General features: G+C 37.3%; 1 protein-coding gene across 2 annotated transcripts in view; it reads left to right on the top strand.

The window, feature by feature from the left end:
• The window catches only part of CTSC (cathepsin C), a 44035-nt gene that overhangs the window by 7930 nt on the left and 13877 nt on the right, over positions 1-22228 (top strand). The window contains 2 exon segments of one of the 2 annotated variants that reach the window (NM_001132140.1): positions 17298-17464; positions 20511-20666. In NM_001132140.1, the coding sequence (NP_001125612.1) occupies positions 17298-17464; positions 20511-20666 (323 nt within the window). 2 annotated transcript variants of the gene reach the window in all.

Here is a 22228-nt window from a genome sequence, read left to right as displayed (position 1 = left end):
TGAACGCTGGAGACAGAGCTTGCAGTGAGCTGAGATTGCACTACTGCACTCCATCCTGGGCGACAGCGTGAGACTGTGTCTTGAAACAAAACAAAACACACACACACACAGTGTAACAACACAAAACAGAATACTGTGAAAATGCTTAATTATGTCTGACTTTACATGATGGCTGGATAAGTGATTATTTTTTCTTCTTTGTGCTCTTATGTACTTTGTTCATTTTTAATGATGATCATGCGTAAAGCTCCTCTGTGTAGCATCCTCTCCACCAAATTGCCCAGAGACAGGAAGTCCTGTAAAACAAACTAAGCTCCAAAAAATGACCTCCTGTTGAATAGGCTTTTTTTTTTTTTTTTTTTTTTTTGAAATGGAGTCTAGCCCTGTCGCCCAGGCCCTCACTCCTTCCACCTCCTGGGTTTAAGAGATTGTCCTTCCTCAGTCTCCAGAGTAGATTCGATTATAGGTGCCCACCATCACGCCCAGCTAATTTTTGTATTTTTAGTAGAGATGGGGTTTCACCATGTTGACCGGGCTGATCTTGAACTCCTGACCTCAAGTGATCCGCCCACCTGGACCTCCCAAAGTGCTGGGATTACAGGTGTGAGCCACCACGCCCAGCCTGAATAGCCTTTCTAACCTTTTACTGTTTCTCATTTTACTTTCTCTGAGGCAGTAAAAGAAACTGACTCTAAAAGGGAGCAGTAGAGAAGGGACTCAGATTTTATTTTGAAGATTAAGCTACCCAAGGGCTGAGGAAATATGTAGAGGGGAAGTAGACTCATTATGGCTGGAAATTTTATTTGGTGATAGTGAAGCAAACCTTAGGGCTTTCTAATTGAGCTCTTGTTTGGAGCCATCCAATCTTAATAGAACTATAAGCTAAAAAAAATGACCATCAGTGTTTCTAAAGCAAGTTGCTACCCAAAACAAGAACACTTTGGGAGGCTGGGGCTGGTGGATCACCTGAGGTCAGAAGTTGGAGACCAGCCTCAACATGGTGAAACCCCTCTCTACTAAAATTACAAAAAGTAGCCGGGTGTGGTGGTGCACGCCTATAGTCTCAGCCACTTGGGAGGCTGGGGCAGAAGAATCGCTTGAACCCGGGAGGTGGAGGTTGCAGTGAGCCAACATTGTGCCACTGCATTTCAGCCTGGGTGACAGAATGAGACTCTGTCTCAAAAACAAAATAAACAGAAACAAGAACTCTATGTTGAGAAATCCATACTAGATGATTTAATTTCTCACTTTGTGTGCTAATGATTAATAAATTTCAAGCTTATCACACAGCCAGAAATGTCGCCTGTGTTTCTACAATAAAAGATTTGGGAATATTGTGCCATTTTTTCACTGAGCCTTCTGGGTTCATTATTAAGATATAACAATTTTAGAAGACTTATTGAGATAGGTATGCTTTTTAAAATATGGATTCAATATATCAAGCTCAGCATTTTTTCTTTTCTTTTTTTTTTAAACAACTTTGGGTTTACTTGTAAGAGTATTTCAGTGGAGGGAAAGTATCAGAAGTTTAGCACTGAGTGCCTGCCTAACTATTTTACGTCTTTTTTCATGATGATGCTTAATCTCAACATAATGACTCAGTTTACCATTGTAAACTCTTTGTAGGATGTCACTGATTTTATCAGTCATTTGTTCATGCAGCTGGGAACTGTGGGGATATATGATTTGCCACATCTGAGGAACAAACTGGGTGAGCTCCATTCAAAAATTTCTAACTTTTTTATTAAAAGCAAGCTTCCCCACTTCCTGGTGGCTTATGCAAATTAATGCCTATTTATTCATCAGAGAGTGACTGGAGAGATTATGGTTTTCTTATGAATTTCTTGCTTGAGCCTGCTTGTCTGCTGTTTCTAAGTTGTCTGCACTTTTTTATGTGAGTAATTTTCTACTTTATTATGTTCTGTTTTCACATGTCAAATCAGCTCTCCCAAGAATGATACTTGTAACCTAAGTAGACGTGAACCGAAAAGGGTAAAGACCCAGCTAAGAAAAAGGTTGACTCAAGTTCAGTTCACATTCATAAAGTAGTTATGCTGCCTTAGGTTGCTTATTCTTTTCTTGAAAAGAATCCCTCGAGAGAGAAACATGTGAGGCCACAGCAGCTTAGATCTGTCTTCCACAGAGAAGGTAGCTTTTACAGAGAAATTGACATACTCATCAATTACCTGACATGACCCAGCTTTGTAAAACTGGCTTCTATTAAAATAGTCTTAATAGACTATTCACTGAGGAGAAGAGAATCTTATTCACTCTTTACATTCTCTTCACATTTTCAGAATAGATGTTTAAATCATTGCTCACACTGGATCCATAAATGTCTAAAATTTTGATGAAGAAATAGGTGATTAGAGAGTAAAATTAATAGAGACTTACCCTTCCTTGCATTTTAACATAATATTCTTTCCCCTTTTCCTTCCTCTGTTACTTGGCTCTTAAATACCGGAAGTGAGATATGAAAAAGGGAACTGGGGACAAGTATTGAAAGCACCATAGGTTTATCTTATAGTAGCATTTTTCATACTTTATAATGGACCAGCAGTGGCCCACACATCTGCCGGGTAGGAATTGCTCATCAGTTGTGTCACGTTATCTTGTTAAGCTTCAGCAATGTTCCATACAGCCACTAATAACAGATCAAAGTGAGCATTAGAGTTGAAATTAATAAGCTGTTTCTTCTCAGTTCTTTCTGGTAGTTGAATAAATATAGAACGTATTAAATAGTTTTCTTTATTTCAGAACTTCTCAGAATCTGTAATATATTGTGTGGTGGTAGCTTAGGAGGGAGATACAGTAGGAAACTTTTCCCAGATAGGTTCACTATTTTTTTTTTCCACAAAAAATAAGCTGTTCTCAAAATACAGTTTACAAAATTTTATTCTTAACTCTTCACTCTTTCTCCTAGTTAGGGAGACTGCTCCAGCAGTAGAAAAGATAAACCCTGGTAATTTGTTGTGTAAATGGGATAAATAGCCTAGTACCTAGTCATATGGATTCAGGCAGCACTGAGCCTAAATTAAAGTTTGTAAGGTATACATGTTAATCTATCTAAGTTACTATATTTAGCCTGTTTCTTAAGTATATTTCAGAAACATATTCGTTTTTTTCAGTGGCAGTTATCTTCAAATGCATGTGCTTCTAAAGCATGTTGGTTGCATGTGCAATACATGTTGCTTAAGCATTTAGCTTCAGAATGGCATCTTTCTTGTGAATGTCTTAACATTTACAAAAAAATACCAGGATCTCAAATATTAGTGCTGGTATTTTTTTTTTACTTAAAGAAATTGATATGATTAAATATTATTAAGAGACAATATGATCCTTGTTGGCTTGTAACCCTAGTTTTTATTGTCTTGTAGTTATTAAATAGAGCATCTGTTGAGGGACTCTTTTAAAACCACAGCCATGAACAGACGTTGGGGCTAAGAGACAGAGCAGCCTGCGACAGTGTGGACCTACCTGTAGCAGCTAGCAAAGGCCTCTAGCAGCTACAGTCCCTTCTGGAGTCTTTATTTGCATGCAAAATGCAAAGGAGTCCTGGTGATCTACCTCCAAGGCAGCTGCCCTCCTGAACATTCCCTTGGAAAACAGTAAACATCATTTTGGAATGTGAACAACCAGAGACTACAGAGGAGAAAGGAAAAAAAAATTCTGGAAGATGGAAAATCTTGGGTGGCTTCACCATTCAGTTTTTTAATAAAAGGAACAATAAACAACACATTGTTCTTTTTCTCTTTTGAAATCCCTTCTATTACAGTGATTTTTTTCTAAGATTGTCAGGATTTGAAGTGTATGTTTTGTTTTATTCACAGCGTAAATTTTATTCACAGTTTAACTGTCTCTGCCTGAGTGTCTTTCCTTTCTCTAATTACCTTGAGGATCCCAAGAGCCTGTTGTAAGGAGAAAATAAGGCCCTTGGATCTCTTGAGATTCACAATATAAGTTAATGAAGGGAAGATGGTCCTATGGAGGACATATTTAAAGAAGGGAAAAAAGAGGCTTTCTCAGATATGTCAGACTGCTATAGTATACTTTACAGATTATAGACCTCCAGTACCTCTGGCCAGAAAGATGGTATCGGAAACACCCTTTTTTTTTTTTTTTCTTTTCTTTTTTCGTTAGGTACAAGCTTTGTGCTAAGAAGTTGACATACTGTAAGCTACGAAAATTCTGTAAAGTAGATATAACTAGTTCCATTTTATAGATAGAGAAAATTAATCTCTTACAGTGCTAAGCTCACAGAGTTTCTAACTGTAAAATGCTAGAACTTGTCTTTCAAGCCTAAAGACTTCCTTGGGGCTAAATAGTGAAAAAAGCCATTTCACAAATAAGTAAATGGTATTTAGAGGCATATTTGGATTTCCTGGTAAATTCCAGTCTGTGAGCATCATGAATATTAGTTTAATGTTGCATGGGCTCATGTTGAAGTTCTAAGACAAGAATTGCCTTGAAGCTTAGGTTTCCTTAGCTATTAGGCTACTGACTTTCTTGCCTAAACCAGGGTTTTTTCATTGAATACCAAAACTTACCTTCTCCTTCCCTTTGTAGTTTGGAAATTGGTAGAAGAGCTTTGTAAACTTCAAATTAAGTACAAACTAAGTGTCATAGTCAAATTTACTAATCTTAATTACAGTATTGTTCACACTGATTGCTATCTTCTAGCTCTTTCCTGCCAAATAATGGTCTTGTTTCCTGCTCTGTTGGTTTAGAGCTGACTACTTTCAGCTTTGGTAAGCCTGAAATTATGGGGTTATGTTTAATTCATATTGTCTGGGTGGACTTTCCTCTCTTGCATTTCTGCTTGAATAGAAGAATTTTTCTCTAGAGAGTAGTTTGTCATCCTTACTCTATTGATTCAGATGACTCTTTGTATGATCTGAGAGGTATACTGTTCTGCTATTCTGAGAAGAAGTATTTCATAAAGATGAACTAAGAGTACAGTGGACTGCTCCCACCTGGAAACTTTTATCTATCTCACCTCTGGACCTGATAAATTCTTTATCACTCAGGACCTTGATGACACTGCTCTCTGAAACCCTCCCCAGCTCTCTCCATTACTGTGAGAAACATCAGAACTTTGGTTCCCATTGCATATCACAGGTACCTCTGCTTTCATGCTGTGCTGTAATGGAGTGATTGGGTAGCATGTTTTCATCTCTTTCCAGATTGAAAATCTGTATTTCTCCCTGTATATCTTCAACACCTAATGCACATAGAACTTTGTAGGTACTTGGAAAATGCACCACAGTTCTCTTTTCTTTTTTGCAGACTTTTCACAGGTAATACCAACTTACAAAGAATTAATTTTGTAGGATTCTAGAAACACAATCAGGAATGGTGCTATATGCATCTTTTTTGATTCCCTGCTCTAAAGAATATTATCAGGTTACCTTCCTGCAGAGTTTTAAAAGAATTGCATATTTCAAGCTGACTTTCAGGATGTAAATATAACCAAAGCAACTGATATGTAAAAAATATATTCAATGGCATTCCTAGATTTTCTTCTAGGGTGTTTTATTGTTTTGGGTTTTACATTTAAGTCTTTAATCCATCTTGAGTTAATTTTTGTATAGGTGTAAGAAAGGGGTCCAGTTTTAATTTTCTGCATATGGCTAGCCAGTTCTCCCAGCACCACTTATTTAATAGGGAATCCTTTCCCTATTGTTTGTTTTTGTAAGATTTGTCAAAGATCAGATGGTTGTAGATGTGTGGTCTTATTTCTGAGATCTCCATTCTGTTCCACTGGTCTATGTGTCTGTTTTTGTACCATGCTTTTTTGGTTACTGTAGCCTTGTAGTATAGTTTGAAAGATAGCATGATGCCTCCAGCTTTGTTCTTTTTGCTTAGGATTGTCTTGGCTATACGAGCTTTTTTTTGGTTCTATATGAATTTTAAAATAGTTTCTTCTAATTCTGTGAAGAATATTAATGGTAGTTTAATGGGAATAGCATTGAATCTGTGAATTACTTTGGGCAGTATGGCCATTTTCAGATATTGATTCTTCCTATCCATGAGCATGTAACGTTTTTCCCTTTGTTTGTGTCCTCTCTCATTTCCTTGAGTAGTGGTTTGTAGTTCTCCTTGAAGAGATCCTTCACTTCTTCTGTATTCCTAGGTATTTTATTCTCTCTGTAGCAATTGGGAATGGGAGTTCATTCATGATTTCGCTCTCTGCTTGCCTTTTGTTGGTGTATAGGGATCCTGGTGACTTCTGCACACTGATTTTGTATCCTGAGACTTTACTGAAGTTGCTTATCAGCTTAAGAAGCTTTTGGGCTGAGATGATGGGGTTTTCTAGATATAGGATCATGTTATCTTCAAACAAAGACAGTTTGACTTCCTCTCTTCCTATTTGAGTACCGTTTACTTTTTTCTCTTTCCTGATTGCCCTGGCCAGAACTCCCAATACTACATTGAATAAGAATGGTGAGAAAGGGCATCCTTGTCTTGTGCCAGTTTTCACGGGGAATGCTTCCAGCTTTTGCCCATTCAGTATGATATTATCTGTGGGTTTCTCGTAAAAAGCTCTTATTATTTTGAGATATGTTCCTTCAATACCTAGTTTATTGAGAGTTTTTAACATGAAGCGATGTTGAATTGTATCGAAGGCTTTTTCTGCGTCTATTGATAATCATGTGTTTTTTGTCTTTAGTTCTGTTTATGTGATGAATGATGTTTATTGATTTGCATATGTTGAACTGGCCTTGCATCCTGGGGATGAAGCCAACTTGATTGTGGTAGATAAGCTTTTGGATGTGCTGCTGGATTTGGTTTGTCAGTATTTCATTGAGATTTTTTTGCGTCGAAGTTCATCAGGGATATTGGACTAAAGTTTTCTTTTTGTTGTATCTCTGCCAGGTTTTGGTATCAGGATGATGCTGGCCTTATAAAATGAGTTAGGAAGGAGTCCCTCCTTTTCAATTGTTTGGAATAGTTTCAGAAGAAAGGGTATCAGCTCCTCTTTGCACCTCTGGTAGAATTCAGCTGTAAATCCATCTGGTCCTGGACTTTTTTTTCATTGGTAGGCTATTTATTACTGCCTCACTTTCAGAACTTGTTATTGGTCTATTCAGGGATCCAACTTCTTCCTGATTCAGTCTTGGGAGTGTGTATGCGTCCAGGAATTTATCCATTTCTTCTAGATTTTCTAGTTTCTTTGCATAGAGGTGTTTGTAGTATTCTCTGATGGTTGTTTGTACTTCTGTGAGGTCAGTGGTGGTATCCTGTTTATCATTTTTTATTGTGTCTGTTTGATTCTTCTCTTATTTTTGACAAAGCTGACAAAAAGAAGCAATAGGGAAAGGGCTCTCTATTCAATTAATGCTACTGTATATCTGGCTAGCCATATGCAGAAAATTGAAACTGTTCCTGTTTCTTAATCCATATACAAAAATCAACTTAAGATGGATTAAAGACTTAAATGTAAAACCCAAAATTATGAAAACCCTGGAATAGAATATAGGCAATATCATTCTGGACATAGGAATGGGCAAAGATTTTATGAGAAAGACACCAAAAGCAATTGCAACAAAAGCAAAAATTGGCAAATGAGATCTAATTAAACTAAAGAGCTTCTGCACAGCAAAAGAAACTACCGTCAGAGTGAACAGGCAACCAACAGAATGGGAGAAAATTTTTTCAATCTATCCATATGACAAAGGTCTAACATCCAGAATCTACAAGGAACTTAACAAATTTACAAGAAAAAAGGAACCCCATTAAAAAGTTGGCAAAGAACATGAACAGACACTTCCCAGAAGATATTCATGCGGCCAATAAAGATGAAGAAAAGCTCAACATCACTGACCATTAGAGAAATGCATATCAAAATCACAATGAGATACCATCTCATGTCACAATGGTGATTATTAAAAAGTCAAACAACATACTAGTGAGGTTGCAGAGAAATAAGAACGCTTTTACACTGTTGGTGGGAATGTCAATTAATTCAACCATTGTGGAAGATGGTGTGGTGATTCCTCAAAGATTTAGAACCAGAAATATCATTACTGCGTATAGACACAAAGGAATATAAATCATTCTGTTACAAAGATACATGCGCACGTATGTTTGTTACAGCACTATTCACGATAGCAAAGACATGGAATCAACCCAAATGCTTATCAATGATAGACTGGAAAAAGAGAATGTGGAACATAAACACCATGGAATACTATGCAACAATAAAAAGGAATGAGATCATGTCCTTTCATGGATGGAGTTGGAAGCTATTATCCTCAGCAAACTAATGCAAGAACAGAAAACCAACCACCACATGTTCTCACTTATAAGTGGAAGCTGAACAATAGAACACATGGGAACAGGGAGGGGAATAACACACACTGGGGCCAGTCGGGGTGGGGGGCAAGCTGAGGGAGAGCATTAGGAGAAATAGCTAATGCATTCTGGGCTTAACCCATTTATGCCTAGTGTTCCGTTTCTGGATCGCTAAGCATGTGGAAGTTCTTTATATCCTGCTCAAGGTCATCGTCAAGGTCTGATTTTTCACGTTCAACAAATTGCAACCTCTGGCATAAATGGGTTAATACCTAGGTGATGAGTTGATAGGTGCAGGAAACCACCATGGCACATGTTTACCTATGTAAGAAACCTGCACATCGTACACATGTACCCTGGAACTTAAAAAATTTAAAATATATATGTATATATATTTAATATGGAATTTTAAAAATTACTAATGAGTTCTTTTGTTTATCTGAGTAATTTTGCATCAACATGCTTTTGTTATGGAAGAGAAGATTCAGTGAGTACAAAATTGCAGATACATGTGTCAGAAGATCCCTGAATATAATAAGGCTTAGCATTCTGTGTCATAATTGCCTGTTAGTATTCCTCTCTGGTCTTTAAACTTCATTAGGGCAAGGATCAACTCCATCTTACTAACCATTTGATTCCCTATGTATTACACGATATATGACAAATAATAAGCCTTCAATAAATACTTGTAAAATAAAGAATATTGTGTAATATATCATGTGGTATTGTTTTATTGATGTGTTCTTTGAAGTGTTGTTACCTTTGTGTCCTTAGAGGCTATGGCGGACCCTTAAGCCATAAATGTTGGATGATTTAGTGGAAAAGAGATTAGACATTTATATTTTATTCTATTTATTTATTTATGTTTTAATCTTGTGTAAGCCTGTAGAGGCCAAGATAGGGCTCAGAGTTAAAAACAGTGATGTTCTAACTTTCAAAACTACTAAAAACAAAATGAGCTATCAAGGGAAATCCTGAGTGTTCTGACTGCAGGGGTTCCCCAAAGCCTGGAGGACCGAAGCTTTGAAATGCTGCATGGTGTGCCTCACCTCTGTTGAGTATAGTGAGGAACATGAGCTGAGGAGTGGATTAGATGAACTCTTAAGATTTTTTTCCAACTTTACAGTTTGAGTTTATGAGTGAGTAAGTGGGGAATGAACCCAGGGACTTTGACTACTTTGCTGTGCAGTAAATTGCTGTTTTCTTAGCTAATTCTGGAATGTGTATTTTGGTTTTAATGTAATGTCTTTTCAGCACTGGAAATAAACAGATTTATGACCCTCCATTTTCACATGTAAACTTCCAGTTCCTTCAGTAAAATGCTGGAGGTTGCTTGGCTGTAACCACTGTAACTATTTCCTGGCAGTTTTGCATTTTATTACAATTCAACTTTTTAAATAAATGGTTCAGTCCAGTTAATAGGCAGAAAACTATAGCTATTCCTTGGAACTGACATAGGGAATTTGGTTTCTTTCTGAGGAAAGATGTGACATTCTCTGATGAATTTGGCAAAATACCAATTCAGTAAAATTTGCCTGGTTCCTTTCTGACAGCAAATGGAGGTAATTTGTACATATATAGATTTCTACAGTAAACAAAGGGCAAAAATGGAAACATTGTTTGTTTTTTAATGTTACTGGAATATAATATTTCCATATTTGGTTAATCATCAAATCATTCAACTCCATGCAAAGTACTCTTTTCTGAGATGATAAATCATCTTGATGGATTAGACTTAGATGTCTAAATTTTTTATTATGTATTCTAAATTATCTATAGGTACAGTTTGAAAATTATATATACATGTATCACTGTACTACTACATTTGTTATAAAATGTGAAATATTAAGCGATTAAATAATATTTTATTAATGTCATAAAATTGTACCCTACCCAAAATATATTTCAAGAAGATATCATTTGAAAATAATGTAAAATATTATTCATTATTATGATTTTGTTGCCAAAAGTAATGTTAGAGTCCCTGTTACTGATAATTTTCATGACTGTAAATTTTCAACATTTGGAAACAAAATTTTCTGATGTGTTTTAAAATCTTAAAGAATTTCAGTAGATTTTGACACATTTTTGTTAAAAGTATGAAAGTGTCACAGCTTTAGAAGAATTTAGAATAATTACTGATTGGTATTAGGGATGACAATTTTAATAGACAGATTTTAACTGAAACATTTGCTTTATTGATGACTAGGACTAAAAATATTATGGTGATGGAACCATTTCAAAACATCTGTTTTTAAAAACTTCTTTTAACATGTTTGACAGAAATCAGAATAGGGTAATTATAAACTTTGCCATTTTCTTATGTTTGCATCATTAGTATTTGCAAATCCTTGTTTCTTTGCAAGTGTATTTTAAACTGCTTGTTCATTTTGTGAGTGTTAGCCTGATTAATTCAGATAAGATGCTCAAGTCAATTTAAGCAGGCAGATGTGGAAAAGGGAATATGCTGTGCCTTAACCATCTTGTAGGGACTTACTAGCACACTGTACATAACAGATGAACATCTGATATTGGATCTGATGGGCACACCAATGTTGTTTCATATATTAAATAATAGTGGAAGTTTTCAATTAATTTTTGTTTTGTTTTGTTCTTTTTGAGCCGGAGTTTCGCTCTTTTCGCCAAGGCTGGAGTGCAGTGGCACATGGTTGCAGCTCACTGCAATCTCTGCCTCCCGGGTTCAAATGATTCTTCTGCCTCGTCCTCCCAAGTAGCTCAGATTACAGGCATGTGCCACCATGCCAGGCTAATTTTTGTATTATTAGTAGAGACAAGGTTTCACCATGTTGGCCAGGCTGGTCTCAAAATCCCGACTTCAGGTGATCCACCCGCCTCAGCCTCCTAAAGTGTTGGGATTACAGGCATGAGCCACTGCACCCAGCCAATTGTATTTTTATGTTAGAAATATATATGGGAGTTAGAATACTTTGTTTCCAATGTTCCTCTGGAAACCACTGGTTGAAAGGATAGGTCCCAGTGTCAGCTGCCCAGTTGGCAGTTTTGGATAGAATATAAGTTCTATGAAGGCATGGATGAAGTATCCTTCATGGTAACGATGGTAATGTTAGTATAGTCACTTGTTTAATGTTTTATAACTTTTTAACTCTTCCAACTGCAATTTCATCTGTATCTTTCATAGCAGTCCAGTAAAGTAGTATCAGTTATAGATATCATTCCTACTTTCAGATGAAGTAATTGAGGCTCACTAGTTGTGACTTGCTCAAGGTTACGTAAATGATAAGTGACAGAACTGGATTTAAAGGGCGGAGTCCACTTTACTAAACTGTCTCTGTCTTCTAGCCAAGTGTGTTATGTAAAGTAAGTATTCAAACATTGGCTAAGTATATTATTAATCAGGAAAACAGCAGAACAGGTTTAAGGAATTTTTTTTTCACTCTCCTCAGTGTCAAAAAGCAGTCAAGTAAAAGATCCAAGATAAATAACTTCAGTTCCCAAAAATAACTTCAGTTCCAAAATTTCCCTATGACTAGGTAGATCTAATTGGATAGCTGATAAAATGAGTGGGAAATTGAAGAAGGGGTATTTTGAGAATGTGCGGCAACTTAATGGTAATTTCGAAGAAGCAAATGGATAGTTATTGAATCATAATAGTTTTCTAAACTTAAATACTGGGGCTTGATCTTCAGAGTTTAGGAAATTATCTATTTTTTGCAGTAGAAATTGGCATAAATGTATGGAAACTTAAATTATCTCATCTGTGCAAGGCAGTCTTCAGAGATTGATGTTTATATAAGTGAAAACCCTCAGAAAAATTTTTTGGCTGCATTTCAAGCTGGATAGCAGGGTCAAAACTTCAACTTCATAATTGGTGATACAACGTCAGAAATCACAAAAGAAGTATTTCACAGGAAAAATGACACACCCCGAAAACATTCAAATCAAGAAAATCACAGGGGTACAGTGGATGGTCCTCTTTAAGGTACTACATACTTGGCTTCCCCACTGGTAAATGCCTGTCTTCTACTAAGTTGTTCTCGTGCAGAGTGGCATTGCAGCTCTGTCCTTTTACAGAATAATTTCAGGTTCTAAAATTGATACATTATTTCAGATTGTGAAGACTACAGAATAGCATAAAATAAAATTTTAAAAGGGAAAATAATTCCATCAATTTAATGGAATTTGTAGGGTTTAAGTTATAACAACAAAAACAAAGTTGTAGTTTCTTAGGATTACTGTTATATAAATAAAGAGTGTCTATATTAAGAATTACTGGCTTTATTAATATTAAATAAGAAGGCAGGGTATGGTGGATCATGACTGTAATCCCAGCACTTTGGGAGGCCGAGGCAGATGGATCACCTGAGGTCAGGAGTTCAAGACCAGCCTGGCCAACATGGTGAAACCCTGTCTCTACTAAAAATACAAAAATTAGCCGGCTGTGGTGACGCATGCCTGTAATCTCAGCTACTCAGGAGGCTGAGGCAGGAGAATTGCTTGAACCCGGGAGACAGAGGTTGCAGTGAGCTGAGATCGTGCCGCTGCACTCCAGCCTGGGTGACAGAACAAGACTCCATCTTGAAAAATAAATAAATAAATACATAACCACAGATGTAAGGATTTGCAATTAGAAAGCTTGAAGGGAAATTTTTGGAACTTCTAGGTCAACCTGAATTTACAGATAGGGAAGCAGCTTTGGAGAGGAACATTTGCACTTCTGAAGTAATACTGTGATTTGGACTGTCAGACATTGTGATATATTGGCATCACCACACCTCTGTTAATTATAAACTTATGTATTCTCAGTGCCTTGTTAACTGTTGAAATAGGACTTGACATTTGTTGTTCTTCCTCTTCTGTTATTCGTTTATTCACTCATTTAGTAATTAATTACTTCCTGGTGCGAGCTAGTTTTCTAGGTACTGAATAAACAAAAATCCTGTTGTCATAGTTGTGTTTTTGTGGAAAGAACAACCTGGTAGGCTATCGTGAAAAATAAATGAGTTAGTATACATAAAACACAGCCTGTGAGATAGAGTCTGTAATTATCATCCCTTCTTTATTTATTTATTTATTTATTTATTTATATAGAGAATGGATCTGATTCTGTCATCCAGGCCGGAGTTCAGTGGCTGGATCATTGCTCACTGTAACCTCAAAACACCTGGCCTCAAGTGATCCCCCAACCTCGGCCTTCCAAAGTGCTGGGATTAAAGGCATGAGCCACTGTACCTGTCCATTGCACCTGTTTTAAAGATGAGGAAACTGAAAGTACAGAGAGAAAAGTGACTTGCTCAGGATCGCACAGCCAATAAGTGGCAGAGCAGTCTAGGCAGCCTAGGCCTGAAGGCATTATTCTTTCTTTCTGTTCTGCATCAAAAACCCTAGGCAGACATGGTAAAAAGACTGAAAGAGCCAAGGCAACATAGGTACCTGAATAGTGGGAAAACACTATGAGGACTGCTGGAAATTTTAGGCAGCCCTTTAAAGGCCTTGGGCAACAATTTGGACGTGACTCATGAGTCAGTTAATCCTCCGCAATGTGTGGTTTTTTTTTTTTTTTTTTGAGAATACAATGGATAAAGCAATGACCTATGTAACATGTAAACCTGTATTTGAATCCTTTCCTCTCCATTTAATTTTGCAGAGTCACCTTTTCTTCATTAGAAAGAAATTTTATCCCAAAGAGATTATCGTGAGTCTCAAATAATATAGGTGGAAGCCCTTTGGGTTTAAAAAAAAAGCTTCTCTGTCATTTCTGGGTATCTCCTGTCAGTGATTTTAGTAATTGTTTACCTCTCTGGCTCTTTGTGAGAAGACAAATTGTAGGAAGAAGTGGAGGATGGCGTTGGGTAGGATGCTTAGTTCTAGTTCCACTACGTCCTTAGGTCTTTTTTTTGTCCCCCAAGACTATATAATTTCTGTGTTCTCTTGAACCTGTAAGATTTATGAGTAATCTGTACAATATTTATAAAGTATGAAATCTCTGCCACTGTGGCACAAAAGTAGCCATAGACAATGTATAAATGAATGGGCATGCTGTTCTCCAGTAAAACTATATTTATAGAAATAGGCAGCCTTCTCCAATTTTAGTTTGCTCACCCCTTTCCTATAGAACTCAGGTTTATCATATAAAATGTTACACATTATTCCTTTGAATAAATTGTTTACCTAATACTTTTTAAATTTGGACATTTTCTAGGACATTCTATTGTTTTTATTTTTAACTTGTGTTACACTGCAGTGAATGTCTTCCTGTGTGTAGCATTTTGTTTGTGTATGTGTGACAATATCTATAAAGTAGCTCTTAAGAACTCTGGAAACATTGTCAGACTGCTTCCTCAAACAGCAGAGGTAGGAGGGAGCATCGGCCTAACCCTACCTGGCCTGCCTTACCAGCATGCAACCAAGGAGAAGAGAATAGGATCAAGAGCCAGTGCCAGAGAGAAATACATAATACAGCTTTATGGAGTTTAGGTTGCATCCTATAAAGTTACCATGTTAGACTGTTTTCGATCTACCAAAGTAGAAGTTTTACATAGTTTAGTATGAAGTTAATTTTATTAACCTTTTCACACAACACACCCTCTCATATTGCTGCCCAACAATGTCCTGGGCCTTTGTTTCCATGGTCATCATATTGAGTAGGGTTTTAGCAGGGACTTGAGTAGTTGGGAACTGAACTCATGCTAGTGAAGCCATTCATCACTAGAAGCAGACATATGGGATTCAGAATATCATGAACAACCAGCCAGGTACAGTGGCTCACACCTGTAATCCCAGCACTTTGGGAGGCTGAAGGAAGCAGATCACCTCAGGTCAGGAGTTTGAGACCAGCCTGGCCAACATGGTGAAACCCTATCTCTACTAAAAATACAAAAATTAGCCAGGCCTGGTAGCACATGCCTGTAGTCCCAGCTACTCGGGAGGCTGAGGCAGGAGAATCGCTTGAACCTGGGAGGCGGAGGTTGCAGTGAGCTGAGATCTTGCCAGTGCACTCCAGCCTGGGCAACAGAGTGAGACTCTATCTGAAAAAAAGAGAATATCATGAATATCACCAAAGATAAAAGCAAGATGTGGATATGAGTAGCCCAGAGTAACTTTTCCTGTGCTATGTAACATAGTGGTGATTCCCATGATTCAAGTCCAGTTTTTCTGGATTCTAAAGCCATACATTTTTAACTCTCCCCCTAAATATGATTTGAATTCAGAGACTCAGATGCAGTAAGGTAATTTTAACTTTAAGTGTAGTTTAGCCCACACATTTCTCTAAACTGGGGGTTGGCAAACTACAAACCTCTTTTTTGTAAGTAAAGTTTTATTGGAACACAGCCTAGTTCATTCATTTATGTATTCCCTTTGCACCTTTTAGGTTGAGTAGTTGCGACTGAGATCTTCTAGCCTGCAAGCCTAAAATATTTACTATCTAGTCCTTCAAAAAGAAGTTTGCCATCCTCTGCAAACAAGTGAAATAATGTGTATTAGAGTAGAGCAGGAGTCCACAAACTACAACCTCTGGAGCCAAAACCACCCTACTGTCTGTTTTTGTAAATAGAAGTTTTATAGAAATATAGTTGACCCCTGTGCCAATTTGTTGCTTTTGACGGCTTTTGTGCTACAAGGGCAGAGCTGAACAGTTGCAAGAGAACTAAGTGCCCTGCAAAGCCTAATGGTCTTTGCTGTCTGGCCGTTATAGGAAGTGTTTACCAAACTCTGCATTTGATTATGGAATCCCAGAATGTTTATACCTGCGAGGATATTTTTTTCTACTTTCCTTATTTTACAGATGAGAGAACTAAAGCCTAGTAAAATCTTGCCCAAGGTTCTACAAATAGTCTTTTCTATTAAATTAAGTCAGAGCCTCAAATTATCTGTGCCCAAGTCTCTCCTCAGAAATTTAGCACAGCATTTTCCCTTTCTGTCTCCCACATGCTACACAGTCATCCTGGATCATGTGCCCCGCCTCCATGAGATGTTCTAACATGAGGGTGACTAGGCTCTGGAGCCAGAGCATCTCGGTTCAAATCCTGAATCTGTTAAAAATAATAGTTATTTTTCAGTTCTAACACTGAAATAAGACAAAAGGCCGTATTAGTGAAATAAAGTGTAAAGAATATATTTAATACTCAGGTTACTTTAGCCCCCTCATGATCGGAATATGCTAATAAATTGAGAGATTGACAGAAAAAAAAGGATTCTGTTTTACTGTGGCTCGCACCTGTAATCCCAGCACTTTGGGAGGCCGAGGCGGGTGGATCACTTGTCTGGAGTTCAAGACCAGCCTGGCCAACATGGCAAAACCCCGTCTCTACTAAAAAATACAAAAATTAGCCAGGCGTGGTGGCGAGCACCTTTAATCCCAGCTACTCAGGAGGTTGAGGCAAGAGAATCGCTTGAACTTGGGAGGTGCAAGCTGCAGTGAGCCAAGATCACACCACTGCACTCCAGCCTGGGCGACACAGCAAGACCCCTGGAAAAAAAAAAGTTCATCATTTGTTCTTGTAGTTTCCTAGTGTGGCCCTTGTCTCAGTGGAAAATTGTAGTGTGATAGACTGAGGAGAATTCTGTTTCTGCCACTTAACAGCCCTGTTGCCTTGGTAGGAGCTCCTTATCTCTGAGCTGAGCTCCTTTTGTCCTTGGTAATATGTGGTTATTATCATCTGCATCCTCATAGTCTTCTTGTAAGGATTGTGAAGTCACTTTTGAAAAATGCCTTGAATATGCCAGATGCTCTGTTTTCTTTGTTTTTTGTTTTGTTTTGTTTTGTTTTACCTTGGCCTTCATTCCTGGAAGTGTTTTGTTATATACATTTTGTTTGGTGGCCAACAATGCTAACCACAGAAAAGTTTGTATCTCTTCTTTTTCTAGAATAATTCTTCAGTGTAACCTCTCAGGGTGAAGTTTTTGTTTTGATTGGCACAGGGTGAAAAGCGGCACATGTACTGTGAATGAGAGCCGTGGAAATGGACCTGAAATTTAAAGACAGATTTTACTTGGTTTTCTTTTCCCTTATTTGTTTGCAGTATAAAGAAGAGGGCAGCAAGGTGACCACTTACTGCAACGAGACAATGACTGGGTGGGTGCATGATGTGTTGGGCCGGAACTGGGCTTGTTTCACCGGAAAGAAGGTGGGAACTGCCTCTGAGAATGTGTATGTGAACACAGCACACCTTAAGAATTCTCAGGAAAAGTGAGTTGCTACAAGTGAGACATATGTTTAGTCTTGTTTTATAGTATATATGAATATGTGTGTATATTTTTGGAATTTTAGTTTGATTATACAAAATACCTTTGGCTTAGAAATATTAGGCATGCTATGTAAAACCTTACTGGAAAAATAAATCGACCAATATTATTGAGAGTATTTTTTCAAAGTATTCCAAAAGTAATGGACCAATGATTACTTTAAATGAAATCATGTAGTGGACCACAGAATTGCAAATTACTAATAAAGAAAAGCCATTTTGCTTGTTGCCATGTAATAACATGTTGCATGATACAAGTAGATACGTATGTTTATGCTGCAACAAGTGTAGGTGATACTAATTGGGCAACTTTTAAACAAGACCATAGATAACTGAAATCAAAGTTCTTAGTATTTATGCAGCCTGTTGGTTTGCGAGGGCTGCCATAACAAAGTACCACAGACTGGGTGGCTTAAGGAAGATTGTTTTTTCACAGTTTTGGAGGCTAGAAGTCCAAGATTGAGGTGTTGTCAGGTTTGGTTTCTTCCAAGGCCACACTCCTTGGCTTGCAGATGTCTGCTTGCTTACTGGGCCCCTAAACAGTCTTTTCTGACTGTCCTAATGTCCTCTTCTTATAAGGACATCAGTCATATTGGATTGGGGCCCACCCATGTGACCTAATTTTACCTTAATTACCTCTTTAAAGCTCTGTCAAATACAGTCATATGGCTGCGATACAGGGGGTTAGAATTTCAACATATGAATTTTGCGGGGGACACAATTCAGACTATAAACTGCAGTTAATGTTTACTGTTAAATTAAATCTATAGCTAAGTAAACCACACAAACAGGAGATTTCAAATGAGACTTTATTAGTTTTGGAAGGAAGAGATGAAATGTTGTTACCTTTTCTGTTTTATGTAGTTGTAAAAGCCACTGAAAATGTACATGTACAAATCATCCCAAGCCAGGCAACACTAGTAATTAATGACTGTAGCACAGAGGTAAGAGAGATGATTTAAAGGAGAATGAATGTCTGCAAAGGTGCTGGGCAAGATCTAGACTAATTCATCCCCTTCATTTTAAGTTTAGGTTTTAAATAGCTTTGTTTGGCTTGATCCTAGAGCTACACATTTACTTTTAACTTGTTTACTTTGTAACCTATCATTTAGGATATGCTATGTACTATTGTACTCTATTTGATATTCCAAACATTGTCTCATTTAGTGAAGAAGCTCCCAACCGGAGTGCTCAGAACCTGCATTGCCTCACCTGTGAAATGAGCATGTGGGACTGAATTGCCTTTGGGGTCTCTTTCAGCTCTTAATAATCTGTTATCCCATAGTAAGATACATTATTTTTAATCTCGTTGGATCTTAAACACCAAAAATAATAGTATTTAAGATGTAGGATGCTATCTTGTCATTATTTTAATGCACACATCAACACATGAGGTTTTGCTAGATGTTATGATAAAGCAAGGGAAACAGAGCAGGCTACTGCTCCTCAAATATCTACAGTCAATGAAATATTGACTCTCGTTGTGGGAAAATATCTCAAAAGTATTTTATTTACAATTTAAAATATATTCTTTTGCCTAAAGAAACAATGAAACAACTATAACTTGTTTTTGTTATTGTGTTAGTGTAGTCATACATATGATACAGTTTTATAATCTGCTTGATAAAGGTACCTCTCTGGTTTTTTCACACTTTGCAACAAGTGGGAAAGAACTTCGACAAAAACATTAAAACGTTATCAACCTGGTTGCACGTTTTTCTGATTATTTTCAGTGCTCTTAGGTTCTTAGACCATATCAAAATTCTCTCTCTGCACACATGATTTATAAGAGAAAGGAAAGTTTGCAGTATGCCTAAAATGTTCCTCAGGTTAATTATATCTTGTTTTGCATAGTTGAATGTTTATGGAAGTCTTAGTGAGTCACTCTGAAACCACAGACTCTTATTTAATAGTAATAATATGGTGAGTTCTATAATTCCTAGCGTCTAGCACACAGGTATGATAAATGTTTTAATTAAGTGAATAATCAGCTTCCTGAATTTTTCTGTTTTGTAAATATGCTCTTTGTGTGTTAAGTCTATTTACATATGTATCCAAGCATTTGGCACAAGGTAAACCAATGTGGCTGAGATTTTAATGTTATTGTGAATCACTTGGGGATCTTGTTAAAAAAAAAAATGGAGATTCTGATTCAGGTGATCTGGGCTGAGTACTTACAGTATGCATTTCTAATAAACTTCCTGGTGTTGCTACTGATATTGGTTCAAGAACTAAATTCTGAGTAACAAGTATAAACCAAATGTCCATAAAGTATAATTTCTTTTAGTATCATATGGTTATAATGCTTGCATTTTGTATATATGTTGCATACAGGTTTTGCTGTTCTCTTTTTTCTTATTAAAAAGGTTATAAAGGTACACTATAGAAACTGTAGGGGGTAGGAGAAAGCTTGGCATCTCATGCCACCTCTCAGAGGTAACCATGTTTGGCATTTTAAAAATGCATTTATAGTGTGTGTGCACGTGTGTGTGTATGCATACATACATACGTATGTATTATACATACACATTAATATACATATAATATATATATATTACTGTGCAAAAGTTGATAAATTGGTTATGATTATGTATAAACTTTGATATCTTCTCATTTAATATAATATAGTTGTGAGCACTCTTCCATATCATTAAATAACTTTCTAGACATTTTTAATGAATATATTATATAGAAAATGAAATATCATTAATCAGTCCCTTACCTTAGAATATTTATTTCTGTTATTTACAATCTATTAGTAGTTTAAAAGTACTTCATGGAAAATCCTTATACATGCATCTTAGTTAACTTGAACTTTTATTTTTAGAGGAGACACGCCAGGCTATTCTAGGCTATTGATACATGTTGCCAATTACCTTCCTGAAAGATTGTACCACTTTCCACTTAGGCGCAGAGTGTGAATGCCTGTTTTAATTACTCTATTTACATCAGTAAAGACTACATCTGAAATGATCTCATTTTTGGGGACAGGTATTCTAATAGGCTCTACAAATATGATCACAACTTTGTGAAAGCTATCAACGCCATTCAGAAGTCTTGGACTGCAACTACATACAAGGAATATGAGACTCTTACCCTGGGAGATATGATTAGGAGAAGTGGTGGCCACAGTCGAAAAATCCCAAGGTAATAAAGCACACATTTTATCATTAATAAAAATATGAATGCTGAATACCATCCTCCCTCCTAACCAGTCCTACCGGTGTTGCTCGCCATTTTATTGGTCACCCCAGTTGTAACTTTTTATGTGATCTGTTAACGATCTTTATCTCCTATTGATACATATTCTGTCACTCTCCAAGTCCTATTTATGAGTTTTTCTTTCACATGTCTATTGTTTCCATTGCCCCCTTTCCATTTTCTACGCTCTGGCATGCAGAGCCACATGCTATGGATTAGCCTCCTGCCCGTAACCACCTGAGGGGTTCTTCCTGCCTGCTGCATAAAGAAAGACCATGGCAATATAGTAGAGAAAGACCTTAAGAGATACTAGGCTGGCCATGCCACGTGGGGGATGGAGTTCATATTCAAATTATCTTGTCCAAAGCTCATAGGTAGGGGTTTTTCAAAGGCAGCTTAGGGGAAGGGGTGGGGGTGGCCAGGTAACAGATGCTTGCTGCTGATTGGTTGGGGTAGGTGAAATCACAGGGAGTTGAAGCTGTCCTCCTGTGGGCTGAATTGCTTCTAAGTGGGGCCATAGGAGTGGGGTTGCTGGGTCCAGGTAGAGCCATGGGTGTCAGACATGCAAAAATAAAATAAAATAAAACAAGATAAGATAAGGTAAGATAAAATAAAATAATAAATAAAATAAATATAAAATTTCCCTGAAAAGATATTTCAAAAAGCCAGTCTTAGGTTCTACAATAATGATGTTATTTGCTGGAGTAATTGACGGAGTTGCATGTCTTATAACCTCTGGAATAATGGCTGACAATCTCTCAAGTCTGCGCCTTAGCTGGACGCAGGTTCCTCTTCTCCCCACAGCCTGACTGCCTCCATTAGCTTCACAAAAGTGGTTGGGTTTCAGGGCAAGGCCCATTGTCATTTAAACTATAGCCGAAATGACTTCCAAAGTTAGCTTGGCCCAATAGCCCAGGAATATTTAAGTAGAAGGCAAGATGGGGGTTGGGTTAGCTCAGATCTCTTTCACTCTCATAGTTTTCTCACTGGTATAATTTTTGCAAAGGCGGTTTCATGCCTGCTATCTCTTTGGTCGCTACCTCTCCCGGTTCCCATTCTTAACTGTTTTATGAAATGCTTCTAGTTTCATCCTCTTATACCAAGTTCTGGGAGACTGATTTGAGTAATAATAAAACTCCAGTTTTCCATACAGCCGGCTCTACATGAATTAAACTCATTTTCTATTGCAATTTCCCTGTCTTGATAATCAGCTCTGTGTAGGATGTGAGGAAGGAGAACCCGTTGGGTGATTACGGGAGTGTGTTACTGCCCACTACCTAATGGATACATTTAGCCTGGTATCCAAACCCATCTAATTATGACCATAACTGTATTTATCACCTTGCTCTGCTTTCAAACGATATGACACACAATGAATGAAAACTTTCATTTTTCATCTTCATTTGTGCTGTTCCCTTTGCCTCAAATAGCCCTCAACTTGCCTACAGTAACTGTAAAATTTGCCACCTAAAAAAAAATCTCAAAATCCTCTCCATGCTTTGATGTCC

This window comes from Pongo abelii, chromosome 9 (assembly GCF_028885655.2).
Source record: "Pongo abelii isolate AG06213 chromosome 9, NHGRI_mPonAbe1-v2.0_pri, whole genome shotgun sequence".
Taxonomy (NCBI): Eukaryota; Metazoa; Chordata; class Mammalia; order Primates; family Hominidae; genus Pongo; species Pongo abelii.
This window is presented reverse-complemented; position numbering and strand designations above follow the sequence as displayed.